Source organism: Bombus fervidus, chromosome 6, assembly GCF_041682495.2.
Source record: "Bombus fervidus isolate BK054 chromosome 6, iyBomFerv1, whole genome shotgun sequence".
NCBI lineage: Eukaryota > Metazoa > Arthropoda > Insecta > Hymenoptera > Apidae > Bombus > Bombus fervidus.
In genome coordinates, this window is record NC_091522.1 from 8,155,791 (window position 1) to 8,182,665 (window position 26,875).

Genomic DNA, 26,875 nt, shown 5'->3' on the forward strand with positions numbered 1-26,875 from the left:
AAAAATGAAGATAGTCACATTAACATGTTCAAAATTCAAGAAAAAAATCCATAGAAGTTAAACTGTCAAACAGGTAATACATACCTAATCTATGATCTGAAGTGGAACAACTGTCCATGAACGTTTGCGCAACGACGGACAGACACGAATCCACGATGTTCGATTTGTGTATATCGAAGATGAAATTTGGATTCTTAATCAGATTCACCCAAAACCTGAGTGGGAGCGAATTGCTCTTCCATGTGTGAACGACTTCAGGATCGGATATGCCGTGTTGCAGTGCTTGGTCGTCCATAAAGTCAAACATGTATTTGATCGCGAGGGGAAGAGCTGATCCTCGATGGGCAGTGCTAAAGATTGTTTCAAACAGGTCATCAACGAATTTTTGAAGTGTACCCTTCGTGGCTAGTAGCCTCGTTAGGTAGATTTCTGACACCATTTTGTTTCCACGGTCTCCCTCCTTTCGTGCATCGGAGTCATGGTGCTTGACAAGATGCCAACATTTCAAACCACCGTCGTGATTCTGATTTAACGGCGATGTGGCACGGGAGAGCGGTGGACTGGCTGAACTGAATTTACTAAGATTCAGGGTTTCGTATTTGTGCGATTTGTCCGTCTTCTCAGAGAGGATCGATAGATTATAGATTGACGATTGTTTGGAGACTAAGTTGAGCGATGCTCCGTCTGGTACCCTGTAATGATTCAGCGTATTTCGTTTTTTCCACTCGCCTTCCGTTTTTGTTGTAGAATCTTCATCATAGAGGATCAATCTACCGGATGCTCCAGTTCGCCATTCTGTTGCAGAAATGATGTATTACATTGTCTGTTAGTAAGTGTTAGGTCACCTATTGATTATATTTATTCCAAAATTCTAACTTAAGTTACGTTAACATCTTAATACTTATGACAACGTACAATATACAACGTATAATGTTAAATTTAAAAGTTTCGAATCTTACCAAGATCAAGATCATCCTTCCTTGGTCTTTGGCTGTAAGGCGTGGCTCTGTAGATTGTATCCAACGCCTTCTCTTTCACTTGAGATATCGTATCACAGTCGAGAACTTTGACTGGAACATTTTCTGTGTTTGGATCCATACCGCCGACGAAGACCGTTTGTTGAGATATAGACACGTAGACCGTCTAAAAAATCAATTTAAAAATTATATTAAAGAGAAAGTCGTGATAGGAAAAAGAAATTATGAAGATTTATTGAAATCAACAATTTTACCATTGGTTTGAAGTCAATGGACTGTCTGATCAGCTTCTCTTCCGATAACGAATATCGTGCTTCAGATGTAATTGCATCGACGGGACCCTTATCGACTTGTTGTTTTACTGCACGAAATAGTACATACAATGGTTCTCCAGCACATTCTCGCATAAACTTGTACAGGAGGAAAGTGAACCAAGCTGACAACATCTTTTCAGCGACGCTTTCCGTTCTGAAACATAAACGAAGTAGCATTATCACTCTATAATTATTCTATAATCGTGACAAATATTAAACAATGATAAAGTATCAAAATATCTTTCCAAGCGGATACTAAACTTACCGTCTAAGGAACAGTTTCGGATGACTCTTTCCTTCCGTACACTTCTCAATCAGTTCCGCTAGGAGGGTCTTCAGAATATCTGTACAATATTCCATCTTACTCTGAAGCGTAACCATAATAAGACTAGCCACGTTCACTCTATCCCTCATCGAGAAGTATCGATTGCTCTCGAGAGTCCTTACGAAGAGGAGCAAGAACGTTTTATTCATTATCAATTGTCCAAATAGGCGTAGTCCTTTCTCTTTGCGTGCCAATTCCGGTCGATCCCATTGCAGTACCGGGCTATTGTCATCGCTTGGGAATAGTATCATCATAGCGTATGTTCTATAATCCAGGAAAGGTATACCTCCACTGGTCAAATCGCCTGTGAGATCTGTCATCTCTGTTTGCAACTCAGCGAAAGCTTCTTTGCATTCAGCCGCGACACGAAGTTCTAGAATATCCATTTGTTCTTGCATATTTTTCAGTACCCGATTGCTCTCCGTAGATTTGCGCCGATATGCAATAAGGAAGGCTATAAACACGAATACTAAGATCACAATGGCGGCGATCACTCCGATCAGAGCTGGTTTCGATAGTGGTCCATTAAGACCAGCTGGCAGTGCGTAGCTCAGTTTTCCTATATTGTAACGGAGTGTGCCTCCTACGATCACAATCACCTCAGGCAGTTCTTGCTTATTTGGAAAACCATCGGAATCGATGGCTGGTGGTTGTGTCAGAGGTGGTCTGCAAGTGAGCTGTTGCCTAGAGAGCGAAGTAACGTTACAGAACGCGTTTCCTATTTGTACTGTCACGTCCGACTCCTGGCAAGCGCGGTCTAGATGTTGGCCATTGATGGTCAAATAGTCGCTTTTGTAATACTTAATCTCCTCGTCGAACACCTCGTATATAGGATTCGGATAGAGGAGAAAATGGTTGAATCCGTGTTGCGACAAGTTCTGCACGCCTGTCACGTTGTCCATGCGAAAGCCGTATTCCAACATTAATGGTTTTTCTGCGTCTAGAACAACGTTGTCTGGTACTTCAATGGTGGGTGATTTACAGATCATGCTTTCTTGACTGTGCACTTCGCATTGCGATACGAACATCTTCTCGTCGTAGTACACGTACATCTGCGGACTCTGAATGTAGCCTAGGTTCTTGCCTGTTACAGAGATCTTTATTCCTCCTGCTGGAATACCTTTCGGAATCTTCATCTGACTAGCAACGCCACTCTCTACACTCTCGATCGTTGGATCATCAGCATATTCGAAAGTTCCGCTATAGATCCGAAATGCACCATCGAATGTCATCTTCACCGTTCCATTCCTCTTATGATCACTAGCGCTAGTCATGCATAGCGCTTCATTCATCTCTGCACTGATTATAGAGCACGGTAACTCATCGATAAAGGCTTTGATAGTACTGCCAGCGTTCATATATTTCCCGGTGATCCTTACGGTGGTGCCACCGCTCATAGGTCCGTATTTTGGTGATATGGAGAGAATCTGAGGATCCACGAACTCGAAGTTGTATTCGGATTGGCCCCTGAAATCTTCGATCCTCACGATTACTGGTCCACGTTTGCCTTCTTCTGTACCTGGGCCATCCACTCGACAGACTATTTGCTTTGTGCGTATATAGAGTTCTTTATATGGCTCGCATGGTAATCCACCAACCATCACGCCTCGGTAGATGTCCTGAAATAAATCGATTGTTATACTTTTTATACTAAAATTAAGCAAAAGATACTTTTATTGCAAAACAGATCCTTATACCTTAATTATATTCGAAACTGATCAAACCTATCAAATCTATAGGAGCTTTTCGTTTCTGTTCGCTTGGTATTCTTATAACATTAATGTATAAGTACTAAGACTTTTAAGCGAGGTTGTATATTCCATGCTATATCCTATGTATTATACTTAGTGTTTTTTGAGTATCACGAAATTATTATAGATACAAAATTTGGTTCTTATTTACTCTCGAAAAAGTCACATATGACGATATTATACAGAAATCTCCCATATGTATCAAGATATTTCCCCTTACCATGAATGTCTGGCCCAAGTTGATGCCACGTATCGTCACGTTCGTATTACCTTCCCAAGGTCCCATAACCGGCTCGAACGAATGTATTTCGGGATTCGGGCAGGTTTGGTTACTGTTCAGCCACATGCCGGTGTTGCGTTCGCAGTTGTCCTTCACTTCGCATCTGTCTGTGCTCTGACACCATCCGCAGTCGTATTTGGGCGCCAGGGTCAGGCACATTCCGCAGTTGTCGGCCATGTCGCGGCACCGGTATATTACCAGATGGATGTTGTGTGGATTATCCAAAGGTTTCGAGCCACCCCAGATCACCGCGAATGGCACGGTGATGTTGGGCGCCCGAGATGTGTACGAAAACTCGGTCTCCTCGCAATAAATCGTGTCCGCGAGCAGCCGAGCGTTCACGATCGTCACACGGCCCTCTATGTTGAACTGACAGACGAACCGGGTCTGCACGATGAATTGCTGGAAAAGATGTTTCGCATAGGTTAGCGCGTCAATCATCCTAGACGGAAACCAGTCCCGACACACAGCGATTCCCTCTTTCTCTCTGTCTGTTATGAAAGGTTCGCTAACGACACGTGAAAACGTCCGGGGAATTAATGTAACAGCATTAGACGGGATTCTACATTCGAGAAAGATGAACCATGGCATTACTTACCCCGATGATGTGCACTTTTACTCGTATCACCTTCTTCACGCCGGAAGACACCAGGATCTCTTGGGAATCGGTCGCGTTCAACGTCGGACAGAACGCTGGACCGCTTCTATAACTGGGACCCGTTCTCTGTAGATATAGAATTCGTTGATTTTAATGATTATCTAACGAAACGAATTAATACAATTGTGTGATTCAATTTTGAAGAAAACTTGATTCTTTGAATATAAGCGAACTCTATTATAAAGACTCTAACAAGTTTCTGAATTTATTCGTTTAAATCGTTTGATCCCAGATAACCCATAACCATCATTCAACGATTAGACAGAATCTCCACTTACACTAACTCCGGTGACCAATATATCGTTCCGACAGTTCTCAGCTGTGTCATGGGTGCACCTGTGTCCGTCGACGCACCAGTCACAGGGGAAGCTCGATGATACGCATTTGGTGCACGAGCTGTACGTGTTGCAATCGAAGAACGTGAAATTGGTATCCACGAGGTCAGGCCCATTCGTCATTCTGACTGAAAGCTTCGCCGTGAAATGATGTTGCCCTTGCGGAATAGATGGCAATAGATCGGTTCTGGGTGTGGTGCAGTTCACTCCAAACGACTTTCTCGAGGCATTCGTGATCAGGGTTTTGTCCAAAGTAGAGAACGCGCAAAGGAATTGGCCAGAGAGGGTTGGCAGATTTTCAATAACCAACTCCAGGGTTCTAGCGGTTGTGCGTTGCAATTGGTCCGGTGTGACGGTTGTGATGGTCGTGCATCTGCCGCTTTTATACGAGATCCAGTAGAGTGGATCTTTGGCAGCATCCTGACAGTCGCTGCGCAGATTGCATTTGTTCTCCAGTGAGCACCAGCCGCAGTACGGGTCCTTGGCACCGAGACAGTCCAGGCAGGTCTTGTACACCGAGCATTCTTGCACTTTGACCTTGGACACCGTTTTGTTCGTCATCACGTACAGGTGCATCAGCTGCGAGTCGAACAACAAGTCTGGGTTCACCGGGCAATCTGGATCGATCTCCAGGTCGCCGTACTCCAGGGCCAGGGTCGAGCTCTCCACTACCACCTGTAACAAGAAACACGTAATATCACGATTAGTCCATGTTTTCGATTGCGTAACGCTTGTGCTCGAGATCGACCTCGCAGCGAGTATGCTCGAAACTCAACAAGCTCCCCAACCTTGCGCTTTTTATCCCTTCCCAGGGAATATCGAACTGATCGATAACGGTGATTGTAAAAGTTTAAAGACCGCATTTCGCTCCAGATTCCTAATCGCGATGTAAAATCAATTACTGCGTTAAGGCTTCCTGTTCCTTTTCACTTATCGACAAGCACCATAATATATCATTTGTATCTCGCTACATATATAACCTTAGGCTAATGTTCAAGAAAAAAGTAGATAAGGGAGGATCTTCGAGCTATAAATTCGGACTACAGCCTGCGGGTAACTCGTTAAATCGATCCTGTGCGATTTAATTGCTGGGCAACGAATTCGATAAACTAAATGAAGGATAGAGGGATCGTGGCTGGCTAATTCAACCCCTTCTCTTCAACCGTTTCTTTCAGACTACTAATTCAATATGGTTTATTCATCGAAACGATGATACAGACTGACTGATGCACCCGACGCGATTAATGAAATATTTACGCTTCCACATTTACAGTTTCATGAAAACAAACGCATCTCATTTCCATTTTTGTTAAATATTAATCGCTTATCAACGCGTGTCGTTCAAATGCGTGTTTCCATTTTCCCAGTCCCTTCTTTTAGTCCACCTTTATTCCGCAGTTGAACGTTTCAATCCGTTATTTCGTCAGGAACAAACGATTAATTTGAAAACGTATAACACCAGGATGATAAAATTTTACTTTGTGAAATTTACGTTTTATCATTCGTCGGGAAATTTTCTCGTGAATTTCGTCTCTGCGCAGGTTGTAGAGGCGAGGCTCGTTCAGAGTCGCGACTAAGAGGTCGCAAATTAAATCTCGGGGACGACTAGATTTCGCTCGTCGTTGAGGCGACCACGAGGATGACGGAACGTCTCCCTGCTAGAATTACACCCGCTTGTCTAATAAAAAAGCAAGACCGTCCCGGGATCGAGCTATGAATAACAGTAATCGTCTGATGATGATAAACTGGTCTGAGTACCGTTTTTAAAGAGATTCTACGGATATCGTCGTTAAACATTATAATTTGTTACATAATCAAATTTTTCTGCAAGAAAATCTTGAAAAATAGAATTTATGTTTTTCATATAATATGTATTTAGATGATTTTTGGAATATGAATATATTAAATTACTGACTATTAGAATTTGATGCTTTCGTTAACAGTTAATTGTTTTTAAAAATCCATAAGCTTTTATCACTTTCTAATTTCATTGCTTTCTATTTTGTTCCCTACTTCTGAATTTTATTAAAACTATAAAAACAAAATGTAGGGCATTGTAGCAATAATTATTACCGGGAGCCAACTCATTTGAGCTTCAGATAATAATTAAGAGACAACGCAATACGCGTCAGTAATAACGAACATATTAAAGCCACTTTTTCTTCTGAGATCTATTTAATCCACTAAATGTTTCAATCATACACACTTTCTAATCTTTACTTATAATTTAACAGGATCAATTTTAATAAAAAGACTTGGTTGCATCGCTCCGTTTCATCAATTGCATAAAATGTGTCAATGTTTTATGAAAATAAAGGAACGCTTTAAGCGTTTTCCTCTTCCTCTAATTATTGACGGATTAATACGTGCTTGTTTATAATTATACGGATTCTGCATCCAACGGAACTCTATTTGAAATTATTAGACGACAGGTAGAAATCAAAAATTCCTTCACGTTCGTCGAATCTCTTCCATGGAGATTCGATTACATAATCGAAACGATTAAAGAGGCAAACTCTCTCACGATCGGTTCTTTTTTAACGCATAGAAAATAGCCGATCTTTCGCGACCGTCCCACGGCTCTTTCTCTTTCACGGCGATGCTTGAAATATGTTATCTCTAGTTACGTCTTTACGCTTTGAATGCTTTCTCCCTCAAGTATGCTCTCTTACTTGATTTTCTATGCACGCGTTTTCTTCTTTCTTCTCGGCTGTGCTTCATTCTATTTTAAACGCACACACCGCTTAGGCTAATGTCGCTTCAAAGCGACGGTTCAACAAATTTGGAACTGCAAGCAGCTTCATTGAACGTAGTAAACTTGTACTGTGTTTATTACTTTCGCTTATTAATTAGTATACAGCGATTTATGAAAATATTCGAACAATTGTCATAGCAAAAATTTTTATGAATATATTCGTAACAGAAATTTACCTTGCTTTTATATTTATTATAAGAAAAGGAGAATACGCGGTAGGCTTTGAATCAGCAAATATCATAAAAATTACAAGACGTTTATTGTAAATATACTTGGTAAAAGATTAGTATATGTACAGTATGGATAGTTGCTTAAAATTTTAAATAGATAGTTGAATTGAAATAGCTCTTATCTGTACGTTCGTCTTTCCCCAAGATAGCAAAAGAGTACTCCAATCTTCTGTAATTTTTGAAGAACAAATTTCTCTCGTTCCCTTGTATTCTTTTTATCTTTATATGTTTTAATATAAATTTAAAATTATACTTTTAATATAAATGCTAAAGAGTTGAGTAACAGAGGTAACTTTATTATACCAGGTAAGCACGTTAAGACAAATATTCTGCTTGTTAATTATACCGTGTAGACGACTTTTTGCCGACCACTTTTTATCGCGTTATACAATCCTGAGACACGTTGCCGTCAGCGTTGAAAAGGAGGACAAATCCGGAAGGTGAAATTAACGGGTATCACGTCAAGCGCGGCCCTTTGGAACAACGTTTTTCCAACTAACTCGGCTTTAATTCCGCTCTTTTTTAATCTTCCGAAATTTGATTCGCAACTATCTAATTACATCGCAATATTTAATTACAGCAATCTGACAGCCTATATCAACGATGTTATTTAACTTGGAAATTTTAGATTTTGTCTACTTTAGTAATTTAATAAAACCACGAAGAAGGTTTTCGTAAAATTAGTGGTGATAAAAAGCGAATCATATTATATACATAATCTATCTACTAACTAATTATAGTCGTTAGGGTATGGACGTTTATGTACTTGTGGAGAACTGAAAGATGCAAAAGTACACAGAATGCTAATATATAGAAATGCATAAAATAAGGAGCTAATCAATGTATACGTAAATGTTATAATAAATATAATACTTTTGTAACCACTGTAGACCTAATGTTAAAAGTCAAATATGCTTGATACATTAAAACCTTTAAACTTTTGATTTCCAGATTCTAAGCATGAAAAAACTCGCTCGATCATCGATATCACTGAGGAAAGCATGAAGGAAAAAGAAGCGTGGATGTTAAGAGGTTAACGAACGACGTCGACTACCCGTTGAACGTCGCGATACCGTGGAAACCAGCGTAAAAACGTCGACCTCTGGATAAAACGAAAAAAGATACAAGATTCGCTTGATCTTCGATCCATGGCCAGTCAGGACTACCAGGCAAGTGCATTATACGTTTCATATCCTTCAATCACTGTCCTCGACGTCTCTTCCCACCCACGATAGGCCACGGCGCGCCTAGTTATCGCCGCGAGCATGGAAGCCTAACGGGCAAGCCTTAACCCTTTATTTTCCAACCGTTTAATTGCACGATTCACATGCATCGGCCGCGATGAACCGCACGATAGAAAGGAGACAAAGTTCAAGACCGCGGCCACAAGCTAGGAGGAAGCAAAGAGAGGCGGAGGTAAAAGAGAAGGTAAAGAGGGAAAGGGGAACGTTCGTAGAAGGAAGTTCTCGTCCTCGGGGAACGGCCGGCACGTGACCTCTGCCCCGAATAAACGAATCGACCCGGCCAGGACAACCGTTTCTGTGCGACTATGTTGCAATCTCTGCCCGCTGTAAGCGTGCAGAAATAATAACAATAATTATCGAGCTACCGCACAGCTCCATGATGTTAATTGCATGTCTGGTTGCCAGCTAAAACGCCGGCCACATGATTTTTATGCTCCACTAGTGAAATCATCTCAGCGATGCGGCGATTCCAATCTCGGATGATGTGCGTGCACGCCTTTTTATTGTTGAGAATCTTCTTTATTCTAAAATGTTTGTGTATAGCGATGTTTTTAAATGGAGGAATTAAATGGAGATTGATGGAATTTCGTGGAATAGTTTGCGTACTACAGTTTTGTAGAGTTTCAGTGGTCTTATTCGGTTTCTTGTAAAATTAGTATAAATATTTGGAGATCACGGCCAGTCAAAATGACGAGTCGTATTCTTTGTTTTACATAGAGGAGGAATTCTCAAATTTAATTTTTTTCATTGTTAAACCTGCTTATTACAGCATATCGTCGATTAATCGATAGTTACCGTTAATACGTTATCGACTGGTCGTATATTATCAGAACTGGCCTTTTTATTTCATATCTGAATTCGACATGTGCACTTCTTCAAAAATATCGTATGTCATAATCATCAAGGAGATCTACTTTGAAAAGAATTTTATCTCTAGATCTAACAATCTTCAACTATATTATATTAAAATATTCCATTCTAATTATTAAACGTTATAAAGAGCAACAATTCAGCAAGAATTTCACTTACGTTTTTGCAGTGTGGTCCATTTGGAGTCTAGCTTAAAGCTTGTACATGTAAATTCTTGTCGCTCTAGCGTTTAATAGAATGCATGAGATATATTAGAAGGACTAAGGCTATGGAATTACACATATCCCAACTTTGACGGTGATGTTACGTCTATCAAGTGTGTCACAAGAGTGTCAGGCATCAGCACCAAGGATTTGCATCAGCTTTGTCTACACACAGTCATCCCTACAAGATAAATCACGCCTCACGTAATAACTCAGTATGTAACATCGCCGAGGTGTGTATATCTAGTGCGATTATTTCGAGGAAAATTGGTTGACTTTGAAATTTGCGTGAAATCTGTTCAGCCGTAAAAAGAAATCGATACTTGGACAAGAGCCCGTGGGAATAAGGATTGATGAAAGGCTTTCTGATAGGAAGTGCAAGCTGCACTTTCACAATGAAGATATTTTAGATGAAAGTATGAGAAAGTTAGCGAAGAAAAGAATAGACGACGAATCCCTTCTTTCAAAGATTCGTAATAAATTTGAATATGGGTGCTCTTCTAAAGCTTCCTTAGGGTTTTTGCTACTTCTTATTACTCATTTTTGTTATTCCAGTCTATTATTCCTTTGTTGAGAAAATTCTTCTTTGGCAACTGCCATATAACAAACTAATACATAGTTCACCGTAAGGATTACTTCGTCACGAGTCCTTCCAAACTTCGAATGCACATTCTTTGCATTTACCTTTGTTCCATCCATTTCTCCCTCTTATTGTTTGCGAAGATTGCTCATCAAGCCATACCTCTTGAAGTCTCTACCTTGAAGGTAAGATGTAGACTTCGACTTCATGGAGGCGGGCAGCAACTTCTGAAGTTCACGGGTCACCAAAAGCTAACAGGGTCAAGTCACATAGAAACGGGAGGCGGACGTTCGAAGAAGGCGTAAGAATATAATCAACGCGGAGGCGTTTTCGATGTTCGCGGCTGTTCGAGCGTCTCTTTTGTTCGCATAAAAATCGTTCCAATTATCAGACTACCGTGAAAACAGCCGGACATTTTAATTGCCGTTGTTCGTTGCCCCCGTGAACCCGCTAAGCTCCTCTTTCCCTTTCATCCTTTCGTTGAGAACGATCTGAGAACCGCCGACAAAGAGGCAAATGGAGCGTTGGAAAAGCTTCGGTTATCCGGGTTATCCCACTTTCCCATGATTACTCCATCGTGCGGAGAATAAAAGATTAATCTCCGCGGCTTGTTAAATATAATAAATATAATTATCACCGCGCACGAAGTCCACGGAATCTGTCGGATCGGCAGCCCTCAATTACCCGCGTATCTTCCATCTTTCGCGAATGGTAATGAAATAAGAAACCTCGTGAGTTTTCTACAGCGATTTGCCAACGCGATTACACCGAACAACTACTACACGCCGCTCTCGCTTCTTCTTTGCTGGTCAATTAACGAGCTCGTCTTTTTCTTTTAAAACACGAAAACACGTTTTTCTACCTAGTTTAACGCAAACTTGTTCATGGTAAATGATCCGATAAAACGGTATAGAAGGCAATGGATCTAAGCACTTTTTGGGTATCGTATATGAACAGAGTTTCCAAACATTGATTAAGACTAAATTAGTTTCTTATACGCAATTTGCTTAAATATAATTATTATTCTTTATTCCCATGCGCGTTCTTTCAAAGAACAACACCTGTATTATAGTTTGAGTGGTTATGACAGTTATTTACAAAGTATAATAACGCCTTAAAAATATACCGCTAAACACTCATGATAAAAAAAATCGCGTGATCGTAGTTATCGACAGAATACAGATATTAGAATGAAACTGACAAGACCAGTCGATTACAAAGGAACAATTGCCATCAGTCGCAGACAAAATAAACAAGAGAACGAACGGTGAAAAGAACAAAGAACCAGGTTAGGTTAAAGGTTATTGCAAATTTATCAATCTGTCCAATAGATTGTATCAGGCCTTTCTTTCGACCATTACTTCTCTGTCCCCTTTTTTTCGTAACCTTCGACATCGCGATTAAACAGCGTCCAATCTCCTATCGAGCGTGCGGAACCGTGAAACGCAGCTCAACTTAATAATCACGCGACTACAAAGAACAAACCGGAGGAATCAATAAAAGGAATCGGGTTGAAGGAAACAAAAAGAAATTGAAAAAAAAAGGAGAAGAAAAATGAAGGATCAAGGAAAGAAATAAAGGAACACCATCCGCCTTTTTATTCTCACGAGATCCTTCCGATCACCAGACACAAAGAAACTAATAACGCGTTCGATACAAAGCTACCAAGAACTCGGTGGACGTCTTAATTACTCGGCTCCGTCGTTCTCTCTCCTTTTTTCGTTTTCCTTCACCTTCTTCTCCCACTCTCTCTCTCTCTCTCTCTCTCTCTCTCTCTCTTCTCGGGTTCTCGTCTCTTTGTTCGCAAGTATTTTCAACCCTGTACGCTGAAAGCGTGAGCACCACGACAATATCGGTGTTCAACACGGACGAAAAAACGAATCGAGCCTCGGCATTCCTGAATCGATTTCGAGCCCGACCGTGTTCCTGCGTCCTATATAAGGCTGCATTTTCATTGGTATTTCTGCTAGGTAAATTTTGTAGGTAAATTTCGTGGATATATTCGAGGTTCGAATATTTCAGTTGAAATTGGATAGATTTCGAATGTATTTGAACTGAATTCGCAAATCATTGGAGGCTACTTCATTAAGTTTAAAAATTGTTGAGTATTATGTAGTTGTCAATCCTGTATTAGATACTTACATGATCCAAATTTATATTTCTTTGTTATAAACTTGACTTTGTCAAAAAATAATTACCTCAGGAAATTTTATTCGGAGTTCATGAAAATGTTATTAAAACTGTTGAATATTTTAATGAACATTATACATCGATAATCGCATAAGAATATTTATCTTCTAAATGAATATTAAACATACCCTGAATGAATGTTAAATGAAGCAGGATCATACTAGATTTGTAAAATAATTACGTAATATCAAGTTCGCAGCAGGAATTTATTATAATAATGATTTTGTGTAATATCTACTTAAATTATCCCGAATTTAATTACTGTATCAAAATTTCATTTCTCATTCATATTCATAAATATATATTTTATCATACAACGTGGTTACGGTAGGAACGCACCTTAACTTACTCGCACGATCAGGCGCATTAATGGCCGTTCGAAATCCGGCTTAAGCGCGTTGTACGCTCGATGTTCCGGCAATTAGTTCACCCTTGCTTCGCGGCAAGAAGGATCGAAGTACCAACTTGTTAGAAACTTCCACGATCCAACAACTTCTTTTCGAAACGTCTTAAGTTCATTGTTTCTTTCCACCCTAGCGATTCTTTTTTAGAGAAGCGAAAGTACAAAAGGCAATGAACAATTCAAAATAGTTTTTTGCGAATTTTGTTATTACGAAAAAAAAAAATTCTCTAAAATTCAATATTTTTTTATTGCTCCTAGAAAATTGATTTCAAAAGTAAATATGAGATTAACAATGGAAATGAACATTTTTAATTATGAATTTCTTTTCATAATGAAAATTCATAATTAGAAAGGCTCATAAATCTTCGTTGATAATTATTGGAACTTTCTTTAACTGAAAAATACGCGATGCAATTATAGATTGCAGTACAATATATTTCAATTAGTTACTCAATTCAGTTATTGGAACAGAAACCTCACGCAAGCGAATAGAAATTAGATTCGACCAATTTGATTTACATGTTACAATCCAAGTACAGACTAATTTTCAAGCGTGAAACAAAGACAATCACAACTAGTAGAGGAACTGAAGGAAACTGGTCAATTTCGAATATAATGCAACGTTTCAACCACGGCTGTATACATTTTTAAGCCCGTATTTTCCATGGAATATTAACAGCCGCCGCTCTTCAATCTTCGCTCGGGGCTCCGCGTCAATTTTATGCAAAAATTACATTCTGCCGGGAGCATGCGACGAAATACGACGTTTTCGTGAAAAATTTATAGAAACTGACCGGTACTCGATTCACGCCACCGGACAGAATTACGACGAAATGAAGCTCGTGCTGCGTATATTTGAATAAAATGGGGGCAGCTGCAGTGAATTTCGAAGGGGTTTGCTTAATTCGAGAAGTGTGATTAAAGCGCATATCCTAAATGCGAACGTTGGTATATTCGTGATATATATGTATAATGGACAGACGTAGAATATTCGAGTTATCGACCCGTTTCAAAATTTAATGCTTCATTCTATGAATCAGAAATTTAAACCGTCGCATCTCGAATTTACGATGTTCCGCGTAGTTGCAACATCGAACGATATTTTAATCACAATTTCAGCATTATATGACAACGTAATTCCATAGAAAAATATCCAAATTTATTAGTCCGATGTTTCATACTTTCCAATATCCATTTTTTAAATTATATTACTTTCCAACTTTCTATTATTTATAGGATCTTACGATTAACGAGCCTGTTATTTAAGGTACTATTAGTTTAATTAACAGCACGGTTCAAAATACATGTTACAACCCAATACTCTTTAGAATATCCTAACGTAAAGAACTTTCTCACACTTCGACCATAAATTTAAATCACCCACCGAGGAACAATACCGAAAACGAAGTTTCTCTGCCTTGCCCATACTCGGTTTGTTAGGTGAAAGTTCGTTTATAGCGTCGATAATTTCCAAAACTCTCAAGAAATTTATCACGAGGAATTTCGTGGCGGTAATTTTTTTTCGATTGGAAACAAATCGATTAGCATGAAAAGAACACGTAGTCTCTACACAGTTGCTAGCGTTAGGGCAGGAAGTCGTAGTATTTGACTTGTAGCCTTCTGCTCTTTGATTATGTAATTGATGTCGTGAATGAAAATTGTTCGGGTCTCAAATATCGTAAATTGTATTTGTTAGGGCCTTACAACGATTGAACCATGTACATGTTTCTGGCTATATTCTAAAATTTTTTTTACAGAAACTATGTTATGAAATTTGGTAGAATTGATTGAACTCAACGAGGCAACATGATATTTTTCAAGTTATGGGTATCGACAAGGAATAATTCATCAAGCTTTCTTACGCAAGACCAGACTAACAAATTTACCCTTACGAGTCAATAGAGATTAATATGTCAATAAAGATTATTATTGACAAAAATAGTAACGTAATATCTCGTGTCTCGCGCGTATCGTATCAAAATTGACACGTTTCAATTAGCCTGCGTTCAGTTTCGACATTGATCGATCGATATTAGCGCATAAAATAACAACGTCGTTTATGAACAGTTGATTGTAACATATTAGAATTCTTGCACTCGCAGTTCCACATGAAATTGAACGAAACATTTTCAATATTCAAGCCGTAACAGTTCATCATATACCGTGGGTAATCGTAAAATCGAGAATTCACCTATTCTATGGTTTACGAAACCACAATAACTTTCCTGACGGACATTTTCATTTATGGTTGAGAACGAACCCGCCGCTTTACGATTTCAATAGTTAAGAAGCGATATTAAACCCGAAGATACACGCGCAAATGCCGTAACGATGAAAGATTAATCGTTTTTCCTTTCTCCTTTTCATCTAAACACGATACTCACATGCATACAAACGATCCTCGCAAACGTACACTATCATTCATAAGTATCCAGACGACATTTTGCTTGATTTATTGTAGGTAACAGTATATGTGAATTTTATCAAAATGTACAAATTAATTGCTAATTAATAAATAAGCGGAACTTAGTATATATCCTATGCTATCACTGCTCTATAAATCTAATTTATATTATTTGTAACTTATGTAGAATATCTTACTATTTATCATATATATTATAATTTACTATATCGTACTATTTAAAGAATTACACGAGAAAAACATGACAACTACTTCTTTGTCTATTTTCTGATGCTATAGCATCACTTCATATAAAATATCCTAAATCTGAACGAAATTGTAACAATTTCTACTATGTCTACTGCAACTATATGTAACTTTCTTGTAATATTCCATAAGATGCAACCGTCAAAAGAGCTTGCATGTCACATAATCTAATAACTCAGAAATTAGAGAATCTGTATATGTATAAAGAATGCATCAAATAACAAAATAGTTCTGCAAGTTTGATAATTATAAATACCAGTCTTATTATTACACTTTGGCTTGGAAAAATCGATTTAATTGCGTCAGAATATCCTACTGTATAGAATCTCTGCAAAGAATAAAATCGTTATAGTTTGATTTATTCGTAATTTCGTAATTAAAACACATGTTGTCAAAGATAAGCAAGTGTTTGAATACTTTTGCGCGTTAGTGTACGCAGTGTAACGCGAGAGTGAAACGAGCGGTTGGTATTCCCGTGGAATTTTCAAACGCATTCTCGGACACGGTCGCCATGGAATTCTCGTTCATCGTGATTTTTCTGCTCGAATGCGCCCGGAGAAAACCGAAAAACTGGCTCCCAACTATTGCAGGCCAACAGCTCGCGGTATTAATATGTCTCTAGAAATCTTCGAAGAATTTTATCTCCAATTCGATGCGCGTTTCGCGCGAGTAATTCGCGAGCCTGCGAGCATAAATAACGCGAACAACCCCTCGGAACGAGCGGAGGAAGGCTTAATCTCGGTCGAATCGAGGAAACTCTTGCGAAAGGAGTTGGAGTTTCTTGATGAGGTTGGAAGTTTCTTCGTTGATTCATTGCTTGGTTTCACCTTTGAAAAATGGGCCTATATAATGGAAATAAATAGACGTGATAATTGTTACGAGGAGAAACTCGAAAGGGGTTGTGGAAGATCTAAAACTGAAAGGAAGTTTGGATTACTAATGATATCTCATTGTTCATAGTATGATTGATGTAGTCGATTTCTCGTTTTTCCTTATCTTATATTCTATATCTTTTTTATTTTTTTCTAAACGACTGAAATCTAAGTAGTGGTTTATCTCAATTCTATGTCAGAGCATACGTCCATAAGTATATACCAATGTATATATAATAATTTGATAACTTTCACGTACGTAAATATTTTGTTATGCACTATAATTACACGATTAGCTGCATAGATTACGATCTTTTAAGAAAAAGTATAAGGATATATCACAATTTTTGGTTTTGCGATTATTAATTCTATGTTCAGGAATAATTGAAATTTTACTGTACATCTCCTTTTTTATCATTATTATTTTTTTTTACTTTAACAGAAAAGGAGTTTGTTATGAGAAAATAACTACTTCGATGTTTGATTGTCTATATAAATTTTCTGTCTCACACTGATCAGCATCAAGGGATCAAATATTCAAAGTTTATATTTGATATAACAAAATTCTCCTTCCTGAATGTTAAACTACAAACATCTGTACGCATCTTATCTTAAAGAAAAATTATTATTTTCTTTTTATTTCTCCCGAAACTTCATGCAGCGGAACAATAAAAATTACTCGGCTATCGCGAAAAGGGGGGCGGTAAAAAATTGCCACGAGAGTAAACTTGGAAAGTTTCACATCCTCTTTCTCGACGAATCTTTCATCTTTCCTTTCTGCGAAGGGTGAGAAAGAGAGAGAGAGAGAGAGAGAGAGAGAGAGAGAGAGAGAGAGAGAGAGAGAGAGAGAGAGAGAGAGAGAAAGAGAGGAAAAGCTAGCTATCCAAGCGATGGTTCGCTCTTTCCTCGGCTTAAGAAACTTCTCAAAAATCGAACTCCAACGGCATTATCGGTGGAGGAAGGATGCCACGATAATACTCTCTTGCTTTTCTTGCGCAGTTTCGCGAAAGCTTTGCCACCGGCGTGATAACAACCCCGCGAATTCGCAACTGGGTCTTCCTCGAATAAAAGTTCTCGCTTCTCCTTTATCGCAGCCTAGCCGTCCAATCGAGATTAATTGCCGTCGAATGGAATCGCCATTGAAGAAAATCGTGAAAGAACGCGGGAAAATGGGGAAATTCGCGGAACAGCCTTTCTCCCTTCCGTGAAAACTAATTAAACGTTGCAACCGAGATGTAATGATTTGTAAGATCGTACGACGTTAGATTTCTCTTTCCGCTTAAATTCACTTTTTTCCCCCTATCCCTTTTTACAATTATGCATATTGCATGATTGCGTGGTGAAAGTAAAGAAGGTGCATCGAATTTTAAATTAAAATTGAAGTATAAAATGTTTCTTTTATAGATATTTATGCAGACTTGTGTGGAATCCTAAGTTAGAAATACAATAAATCATGATAAATGTAGTAATCTTCTACAGAGATAGATCTTCTGAAGGTGGTGGTGAAAGATAAAAACTGTTCCAAGTGTTAGATATTGATTTTGCACCAAGTATTGTTTGATATAGATATCAAATATACGCTAGGAAAGTCGGCGCCATCTGGGTTGTGTTACGTTTATATTGCGAATTTGTCGCATTGGTAGATTGCTCGAGTTTCGCTAGAACGTGTACAAATGTGTGCTATTGTTCTACTGTTTTCTTTAAATTGAATTTAAAGTACTTATTGTCGATATTTTAATCCTGTTTGTTTTTTTCCGGCCTATACGACTCGAAATGGATATTATTTGAATAGATACCATTACTATACAGATAGTTTTTAAGTATTTGATTTTAGTATCTAATACAATTTTACTACGTTTTGTATATTCCATACATTTTATGAATAAAGAATTTTCAAAAAAAGATAGATATCGGAAGAGATGCAAACGTGAAAAAGCGAAGAAAACAGGATATAAATATTTAGCAAATTATTTCGCGGATATAAAACTATAAAATACTTTGAAATTCTGTATAGTTTTCCGCTAAATAATTTACTGAAACTATTTCTATCGTCGCTTCAAATATATTATTATTTACAAAATTCATTTTTCCAAGCCATATTGATCTCCAGCAAATGCGAAAGCACATATGTATGAATGCGAGTTTCTGTGCGCGACGATAGAAAGATGAATCAAAACTACTGGGAAAATTTGCCAGACGAGGAGTTAATACGACGAATCATTTTTCTACGCGAATTAATTCGTCCGAGGAGAACTCTAGGATCCGTGGAATCATAAGGAAAGGGATCAAACGGTGGAACGAACTCGAAAGGCAGAGGGTTAATCGGATTTTTCCCATAAAATCGTACCTTCTCACGGGGCTTCCCTGTGCTTTCTTCGATTTTCTTCGTCTCTAACGATCTTACAATTGCTCCGGGTAAAGGAATCACAAATACGTTGCCGACAGACTGCGGATGAATCGCGAATTCGATAGAAACTTTTGGAAGATAACGATTTTCCTTGAACACTTGCAGCGCGCAACGAGCTAACTCGCCGTTTATAATAAACACGGGCCGGAGGAAAGTTCGCGGTTATTCTGGCGCAATAATGTTTCGTCGAGGGGTTCGTTAACGACTTTCTCGTCGAGTTTTCTCGTTTTTCAGTCGTGTTCGGTTGTCTCCAACGAGTACACCCATTTCGATAATGTTTCCATCTAGAGCGCCATATTTCCCAATTGTTTCGAATCATGCTGGAAATTTATCATTTATTTGTTATTATAATTTATTATATTCTTTATTTACTTTGTAAAAACTTTGCATCGTTCCCGCATTCTTTCTTGCTTGAAAACATGGTTCTTCATCTTTTTTTATACAATTCGACTTTGAACTTTATTTTCATTACTAGACTGTGGATTTCTATGCGTTTATAAGAAATTTAGAGTTACAACAATGCTCAGAATACATATAGTATCCAAGCATGTTCAAAATATGCTACACATGGTAACATTTAGTACGTGAAATAAATCTCTACTTTCATTTCTTTAATTGTACAACATTGTTCACAAAAATATAAATTTGCATAACACTTTACAATCTAACACGTTACGATTCACGAACCAGTTCTACCTCACAATGAAAGAAATTGCTTTTTAAAACGTCTGCTGATTGCGATAAATATAATAAAAGCGCGTTTTAAGCGATGGAAAATTGTAAGAATAATTACTACGTTAAACGACTAACAGCGTAAAACGTTTCTATCGTGAGGAAGTGATTTTGTAAAAACGTTCCACGTTGTAGTAAATTTTCCTCTGACGAAGTGAAGCACGAGATACCGTGAAGTAGCAAGAGGATCGCCGAGTTAACGAACTCCGAAAGGAAAGGCAAATCGCTCAGCCTCGTATTTCCGGTGTAATATCGCCATGTAATGTATTGCTGTTCACGGGTGGCGCGCATGAAGTCAGCAATTACCTATCGAACAACGTAATAGCGTAACCTTATTTATATTCCGGATTTCCAATAATGCAATTTATTAGTCTTAAGGTAAATTCAGTCGGGAGAAACAATGCCTCAAGCTCCCATGAATTATACGAACTCTTTGTTCTTGTCTTCTTTTTCACTTATTACTTGATATTTGCTTTAATTTCTTTCCAAACAATATTAATGATAAAAACCGTAAATTAGTATGCGAAACGTATTACATAGAAGACCTCTAACGAATTCATTAAAAATGTTAATGTAATTTTGTAGTAGAGATTGATAGATAATATTGGACGCGTTGGGTGAAGAACGTGTCTAACTACACACTGTTCCTTTTCACTTGGTAGCTATATTCTTTCTATTCTTTTTCGTATTTTAGTCTTCGACTATATTTTAGTAGATATTTTGGCAGTACATTAGAGTGTTATTTTTAAAGTAACGTAAGTACATAAATATTAATATCGATCCAGAAAATGGTAGATAAGTATACCAATAACTTAAGATTTCCAGGTCATACTCACGATAATACAAAGTAGCAAGATTCGAAGGGTAAATCGAAAATCGATAACTCAACGATATTTAAAGCAAAGAATCTACATCATATTTCACATTCTACACAGGCCGTCGGAACAGAGTTAGCGAAGCGCCCTGTACATACTTCGCCCATATTCCCTGCTACTTATTCTAATCCTCCTACCCCTGTTCGCGCTTCTTATCTCCGCGATTTCTTACTTATTTCCACCCGTCTTCTTTGCAATCCTCTCCATTTCGCGCAACCTACAAACACCCTACTGAGTTCAAAGAAAAAAAAAAAAAAAAAAAAAGAAAAAGAAAAAAAAGAAAAAGAAAAAAGTAGAAATAGGGAAGAATACAGAAAACAGAAAGGAGAAGAGGAAAAGGAAAACCATCCGGGCTACGTGCAGCGACACACTAATTCTCATCTGTCTCTTCGCTTCCTTTCGCGTCTCTTGCTTCTGCCTATTTTTCTCCTTTATCGTTATTATCTCCGGCCGTAGCATAGCCCGTGATTTTTCCTGTCCTGTTCATTTTTCTTTCCAGCGAGCTTATTTTCTTATAGCTGGCTCGGTTCCTTCTTTACAATGCGGCATCTATCTCCATCTTTGTGGCCGCTTTTCTCATTGAAAGCCCCGACGATGCACTGGCCCAAGACTTCTTCATTCGCTGCAGGAAATTCTCTCCACTTCTTACCCCCCTTTTCTCTTTTTATCTTTCTCTTTTTTTTAACTTGTCCGACCTTTTCCCTTTACGCCCGCTCGTCTCCTTGCCTAACCTTTTATTTATATTACTTTCTCTGCCCGTTTCACTCGTCCTGTTTTTCCTTTTTACGCCCCGTTTCCATCTTTATCCCTCCCACCTCGCTCGAAATCTTCACGTGCCCGTATTCATATGCGAGCAGATTATTTGCTGCCAGATTTTCACCAGTTGGCATCGTACACGCGCGTTCAATGGCGGATTAAACGTCGGGATCTTTGCTCCGAACGGGCAAAAGGCGAGGGTAAATGACTTCGGCCATTGTTTTACCCGGCTTAATCGCACTTCTGCGGTCTTTTATATTCAAATCAACCCCTTGTTACCGATGACAGCGCTGACACTTCGCGATAAAGAGGACGTGCATCACGACGATGAGATATGTTCCTTATACAATGGTTCGTGAAAATGTTTGAACGTTTACATGGAATATTTTTATGTGCGCATCATGTATGTTTTATTTTGAAATACCATTAGTATCATAATGAGACACGACTGCCGTGACTATACTGATTTTTTAAACCAACTTGAAGAAGTTACAAGATATTTACTGCAAACGTATATTTAATTAAAAATTAGTACGAATAGCCATCTCGCTAATGGCTAAGAGAAGTTTGCTTAAAAAAATGTTTGATATAACGCTCATAATAAAATTTCCTCTTTTTATCCAATTAAAGTACAAAATTTTTGTCGTAATTATTTCATGCTTTTATATGACACTGATTCGTTTTGAATGCATCTGTTGGTCTCACATTAAGCATATTTACGTTTTTATCAAATGCTCTCTCATTAACATGAAATTAATTATTCTCGCTCTGATTATTACCGCAAAACCTACATACACAATAATTCGACAAAAAGTTGTTGATGACCAAAATCGCTGAATAAATTGTTCCATAATTGCAGCGTACTTTAACACGTTAGTTGCTATTAAAATATGACAACTTTTTCCTCGCAGTTGCATATCTTCTTCACGGAAATGTTCAAGATCCACTAATTACAAATTCCAAAAACGTCGTCCGATTCTCTCTCAATTCACGTCGATCCAATATCTCTCGTCGACTGTCGTCTTCACGAATCGAACGTCTATCTCGTCTCACGGCGTGAGCTCGACGAACTTCACCCTCGGAGGCATTCCCTCGCGAGAACATTCACGGTTTATTCTTTCCTCGTCGACGAGCGATTCCGCGTCATTCCGGCCAGATTATTCTTAAATCTGTCGCTCAGCCATCCGTTCCTCCGCTTCTTCTCGTCCCATACCCTCGTATATTCTCTCTCGCGCCAGTTTTTTGCCCACCATGCCACCCTACCTTTTGCCCTTATTGCCCATTCTACCCTTCCACGTTTTCACGGGCTATGCAGCGTCGCGAAATGCAGAGGGTGAAACGCGCTGATGGCCCAGTGACGCAGCCCTCCATTGTTTACGAGGCAGCGAAATAATTTTATGGAACTTCGTGCTCGTTTTATTACGTTTTTATATATTTGCTAGAACGTGTTGCATCGTGAACCCTTAATCAGACCGGATGAAAATGGACGCGAATTTGGAAGATGGAATCTCTCCCATCTGCACACTTTTATGTTTTCATTAAAGGAGTTTGAGGCGTGCTCTTTGAAGATTGCTGTTTCGTTTCTTTTTAGTACTAAGTCAATCCGTTTTAAATCGTTCATTTGGCAGGAACACTAAATTCTTTTAAATATAAATGTTTTTCTTTTCTTTTTTTTTTAATAATTCTCATAGTATGGTTTTTTGAAAATTGATATATGTACGCTTTTGATATACGTGTTTAGAATGCACATATTATAAGAGCGTTAATTTCATCCAAGAGAAAATAGCTACGGAAAGGTGTTTCTCATATGCCACCGTTATTCCCCTATTATTCATATCACAATTATGTCAATGTCTGCGACGAAGCAAATTTTCTCACGCTCTAGCGATAATCCTAATTATCAATTAATTCCTTATTCTGAAAGCTATGCAGGAACAACACTTCCAAATGGAAATGCTGTTAAAAATAAGCCACGTCTGGAAATTTCAACGTTACTCGACTCGTACAGTTTACATACGCTTTACATATTCCCTGCATACGATCCTGGAAATTCCTATGCAACACGTAATCATCGACTTATTCAAAATTTAAAGTAGACATTGCCCAAACAGGGGGCGCAAATACGTTTCCGTGGCAAACGTTTCTCCCAGAAAATTGCAATGCACGCTCATTCCCTTGTAACCGCGCAACACCTAACGCCACGTCGTTCCCGTTTCTCTTACACCACAGCAACACCATTCCCCTCGAAGCACTCCCTTCGGATTCAGCACACGGCCAGCAATAATGCAGCCTCTGGGACAGAGTGCCTTGTCACCTTCGGACCTCGACCACGTATCGAAGGAAACCACCGCTGCCATTCGCTGTTTACAGTTTCGAAGCACGCGTGTCCTCTCTAGACGTTAGGCTATAGTCTTACCAAAGCAACAACAAGCAACTTTTTATTGCCTGTTATAGGAATATATCAGAACGATCAAATATATGGACTTTTGTCAGCACGTAGGGTGTTTCAGAAGGTAGGTGTCTTTTGGCACCAAAAGCAAAGAACAAACTGTGATAAACGTGGATCCAAATATTATTAGCAGACGGTGGATCTTCACGCGTTTATGGGAAATTTAAGAATACAAAAATGCACAGAATGCGTATGATATACAGAAAGATATGAAACGTCCAAAGTAGAGTGTTCGTTGTAGTTTTGAATAGATGAAAGAAATTTATATTTAAATTCTTTCTTTTGATGTAAAAATATTAATTTACATAAAAATTCCGCAATCTAATTTTTAGTTTCCACTTATGGGACATATTTCATTGTGAATCTGCAAGAGACTCTCTCGCATGAAAAAATTTTTCTAACCGCGAATATATTCAGTGCTGGTGATACTGGAGTATTAAAACATAATTTTCGAGATTATGGAAGATCGGAATTAATTCGTACTTTTAACTCTGAAGAAAAAGTACGAATAACTGTTAAACAATGGCATTCCAGGAAGCGATTAGACAGCCGTGTCATCGTGTGGAGAATCACGCATGACCAGTTGTTGCTTCCTGATCATGCAATAGTTTTAAGCGATGAGCAAAGCAATAATAACTATAATAATAACTGTACTAAACTATACTAATAATTGTAATAACCCCGAAAGCAATGATATTTAAATTCATGTTTATTACGACAATTTCGATTACGTCAACGAATGCCACATACTCTCGAAGTTTGCCATTAATTTTTTGCAACACTCTGCATCATTCCAGTCTTCAGACGTTTTATTTGTCAGAACGTGAATCTGCTTAACCATAGTCTAACACGGAACATAAAAGACATAAAGAATCCACGTCGTCAGAGAACAATGATGACTATGACAACGATGATGATGATCATCGGCGTTTTCACCTATGCAACAGTAAGTGGATAATACGTCACGTTAACGCGATAACGATAATTAAATGCCAATTCCGCGCACCGATGAATGGACACCAATCCCGTTCGGTCAGCGTAGAATGAATAATCGCTAATCGACTTGGACAATGCTAAATCACAGCATCCATTTCCTGCTGTCTAATTCGGTCCTGACGCGGACAGAACAACGAAAAGAAAACGGAACAATCGTTGCGCTTGCTCGATCCAGCTACGATTTCCCTCCATTAAAGCATCGCTTGTATTGTGTACCGAGTCAGGTCCAGGAATGTACATGGTGTTAAATAGAATGCAAGCCTCGTGTTTCAGAATTTTTTTTTTTCAAGTAGATTTGCGATACAAGGGTTTAGAACATTAGCGCTTTCATTATATTAGAGGTTGTGCTAATGGATCTATCAGAAAGTGAGAGGTTAAATGTTAGAAATTAGTTTGCCGAAGTGGAATAGTTTTCTTCCGTCGATCCCTATCGTAAGTTGTGTTAAGAATGAAATACATTTTTCATAGGAACGAGCTCTAACTGAGTTTCAGTTCCTTTTTACCCGCGTGTTTCATGAAACAATCTTTGAAACGAGGATCTTTAATCTCCAAGAAGTAGAATAAAAAGACCTACTCCATCACCCGAATCTAGACTTATCTTAAATTACGTTTCTTATCAAATTCAACATCTCTGTAGGTAGAGCATTTACTTAGAAGGACAGGGTGAATCTTTCTTAATACGTTCGCTACTTTCGCCAATATACCCTTCGCACTGTATACATGTTAGAATCATAATGGATAATAAATATTTATACAAAATATTCATTTTAATATTTCACGCACTCGTGTGGCTTTACGTGTCCAACACAATGTCATACTTGACTTCATCGCTATTAAATAATAATGATATAAACCTTACTATCTCCGCAAAAAATAATTTCGCTATTTCCCATTCCAGAAAATCATATAAACGTCTCGAATGGACAATCGGTTAAACTAGCCATAGCCGTCGACGTGTTAATCGTCAGCATCCATTTTTCCAAACTATCCATTACCGGCCATTACACACGCTTGTCTGCTCGCAGCGGGAGACAACAGTCTCTCCATTGTTTCTGCTGGTCGATTAGCGTCTCGGCGAATCGCAGATCTCGCGAACACCTGGTTCTAAATTGTACGAGGCGTATGTTAGAAGTTGTACGAGCGCGGCGGCGCGTAACCGTGCGAGAAGCGGTCAAGACCGTTCGAGTGAAAGTGAAAATCGTTGAAAAATACGAGTACGCGTGATTGCGACATGGTAAAGAGGAAGCGGAAAACGACGATGGGAGCGTGAGCTAGCAGCGCGTGTACAGTGTACGTACACGCGCGCTATCGATTCGCTTCTCTTCCCGCGAAGATTTACGATTAAAAGCGCGCTTCACGCATGCCTCGCGCGTCAATTACGCCTCGCGCGTTCCCCGGTTCACCGACGTGAGAGATTGTTGCGCAAAGAAACAGCGTAATAATTATGTAGCTCGTAAATCCCGAACGAGCCCTACGAACGCGTCTGCGCGACCCTGTCGCTTGACCCTTGGCGACGAGCATCGATTTCCGTGATTTATTTAACGAGCGCTGCCCTTCTTTTATCGGTTCTCCATAAATTAACCCCTACCCCTACTTGGCCCACGGCTATTATTTAGGGAATTTTCTCGTCCGCCTCGTGCCTCTTGACGATTTTTGGGACGTTGACGTAGCGATGTTTTAGGGAGGAACGAAATGGGGGTTAGGGTTCGAGACGATGATCGTGAGAGTGATTTAACATGTTGACTGCTGGACGAATTTTATGTCTTGTTTACGGAGCTGGAGTGCTGTTGTTTTTTCTTTTCAGTAAAATATACAGGGTGTAGCAAGGTTTAGCAGTTATTAAATCTTGCTGATATATTCTATGGGTACAGTGAAAGGGGTATAGCGTGTTTTATATAAATTGAACATTTCAATTATTTCCATTATTATCGAAGATCATGTTGGAAGTCATTTCGGAAGGTATCCGGAAATTATCATTTAAATTTGACATTAACAATTCATTACA

At 38.7% G+C, this 26,875-nt stretch overlaps 1 protein-coding gene across 6 annotated transcripts in view; it reads right to left on the reverse strand.

Annotated features, from left to right (window-relative positions):
- Positions 1-26,875, reverse strand: part of Plexa (plexin A) — a 427,193-nt gene that overhangs the window by 4,339 nt on the left and 395,979 nt on the right. For all 6 annotated transcript variants that reach the window (XM_072004837.1, XM_072004835.1, XM_072004836.1 and 3 more), the window contains 7 exons: positions 4,584-5,315; positions 4,246-4,371; positions 3,588-4,049; positions 1,557-3,235; positions 1,232-1,445; positions 960-1,143; positions 85-795 (listed from right to left, as the gene is read on the reverse strand). In XM_072004837.1, the coding sequence (XP_071860938.1) occupies positions 85-795; positions 960-1,143; positions 1,232-1,445; positions 1,557-3,235; positions 3,588-4,049; positions 4,246-4,371; positions 4,584-5,315 (4,108 nt within the window). The remainder of the gene's footprint in view (positions 1-84; positions 796-959; positions 1,144-1,231; positions 1,446-1,556; positions 3,236-3,587; positions 4,050-4,245; positions 4,372-4,583; positions 5,316-26,875) is intronic.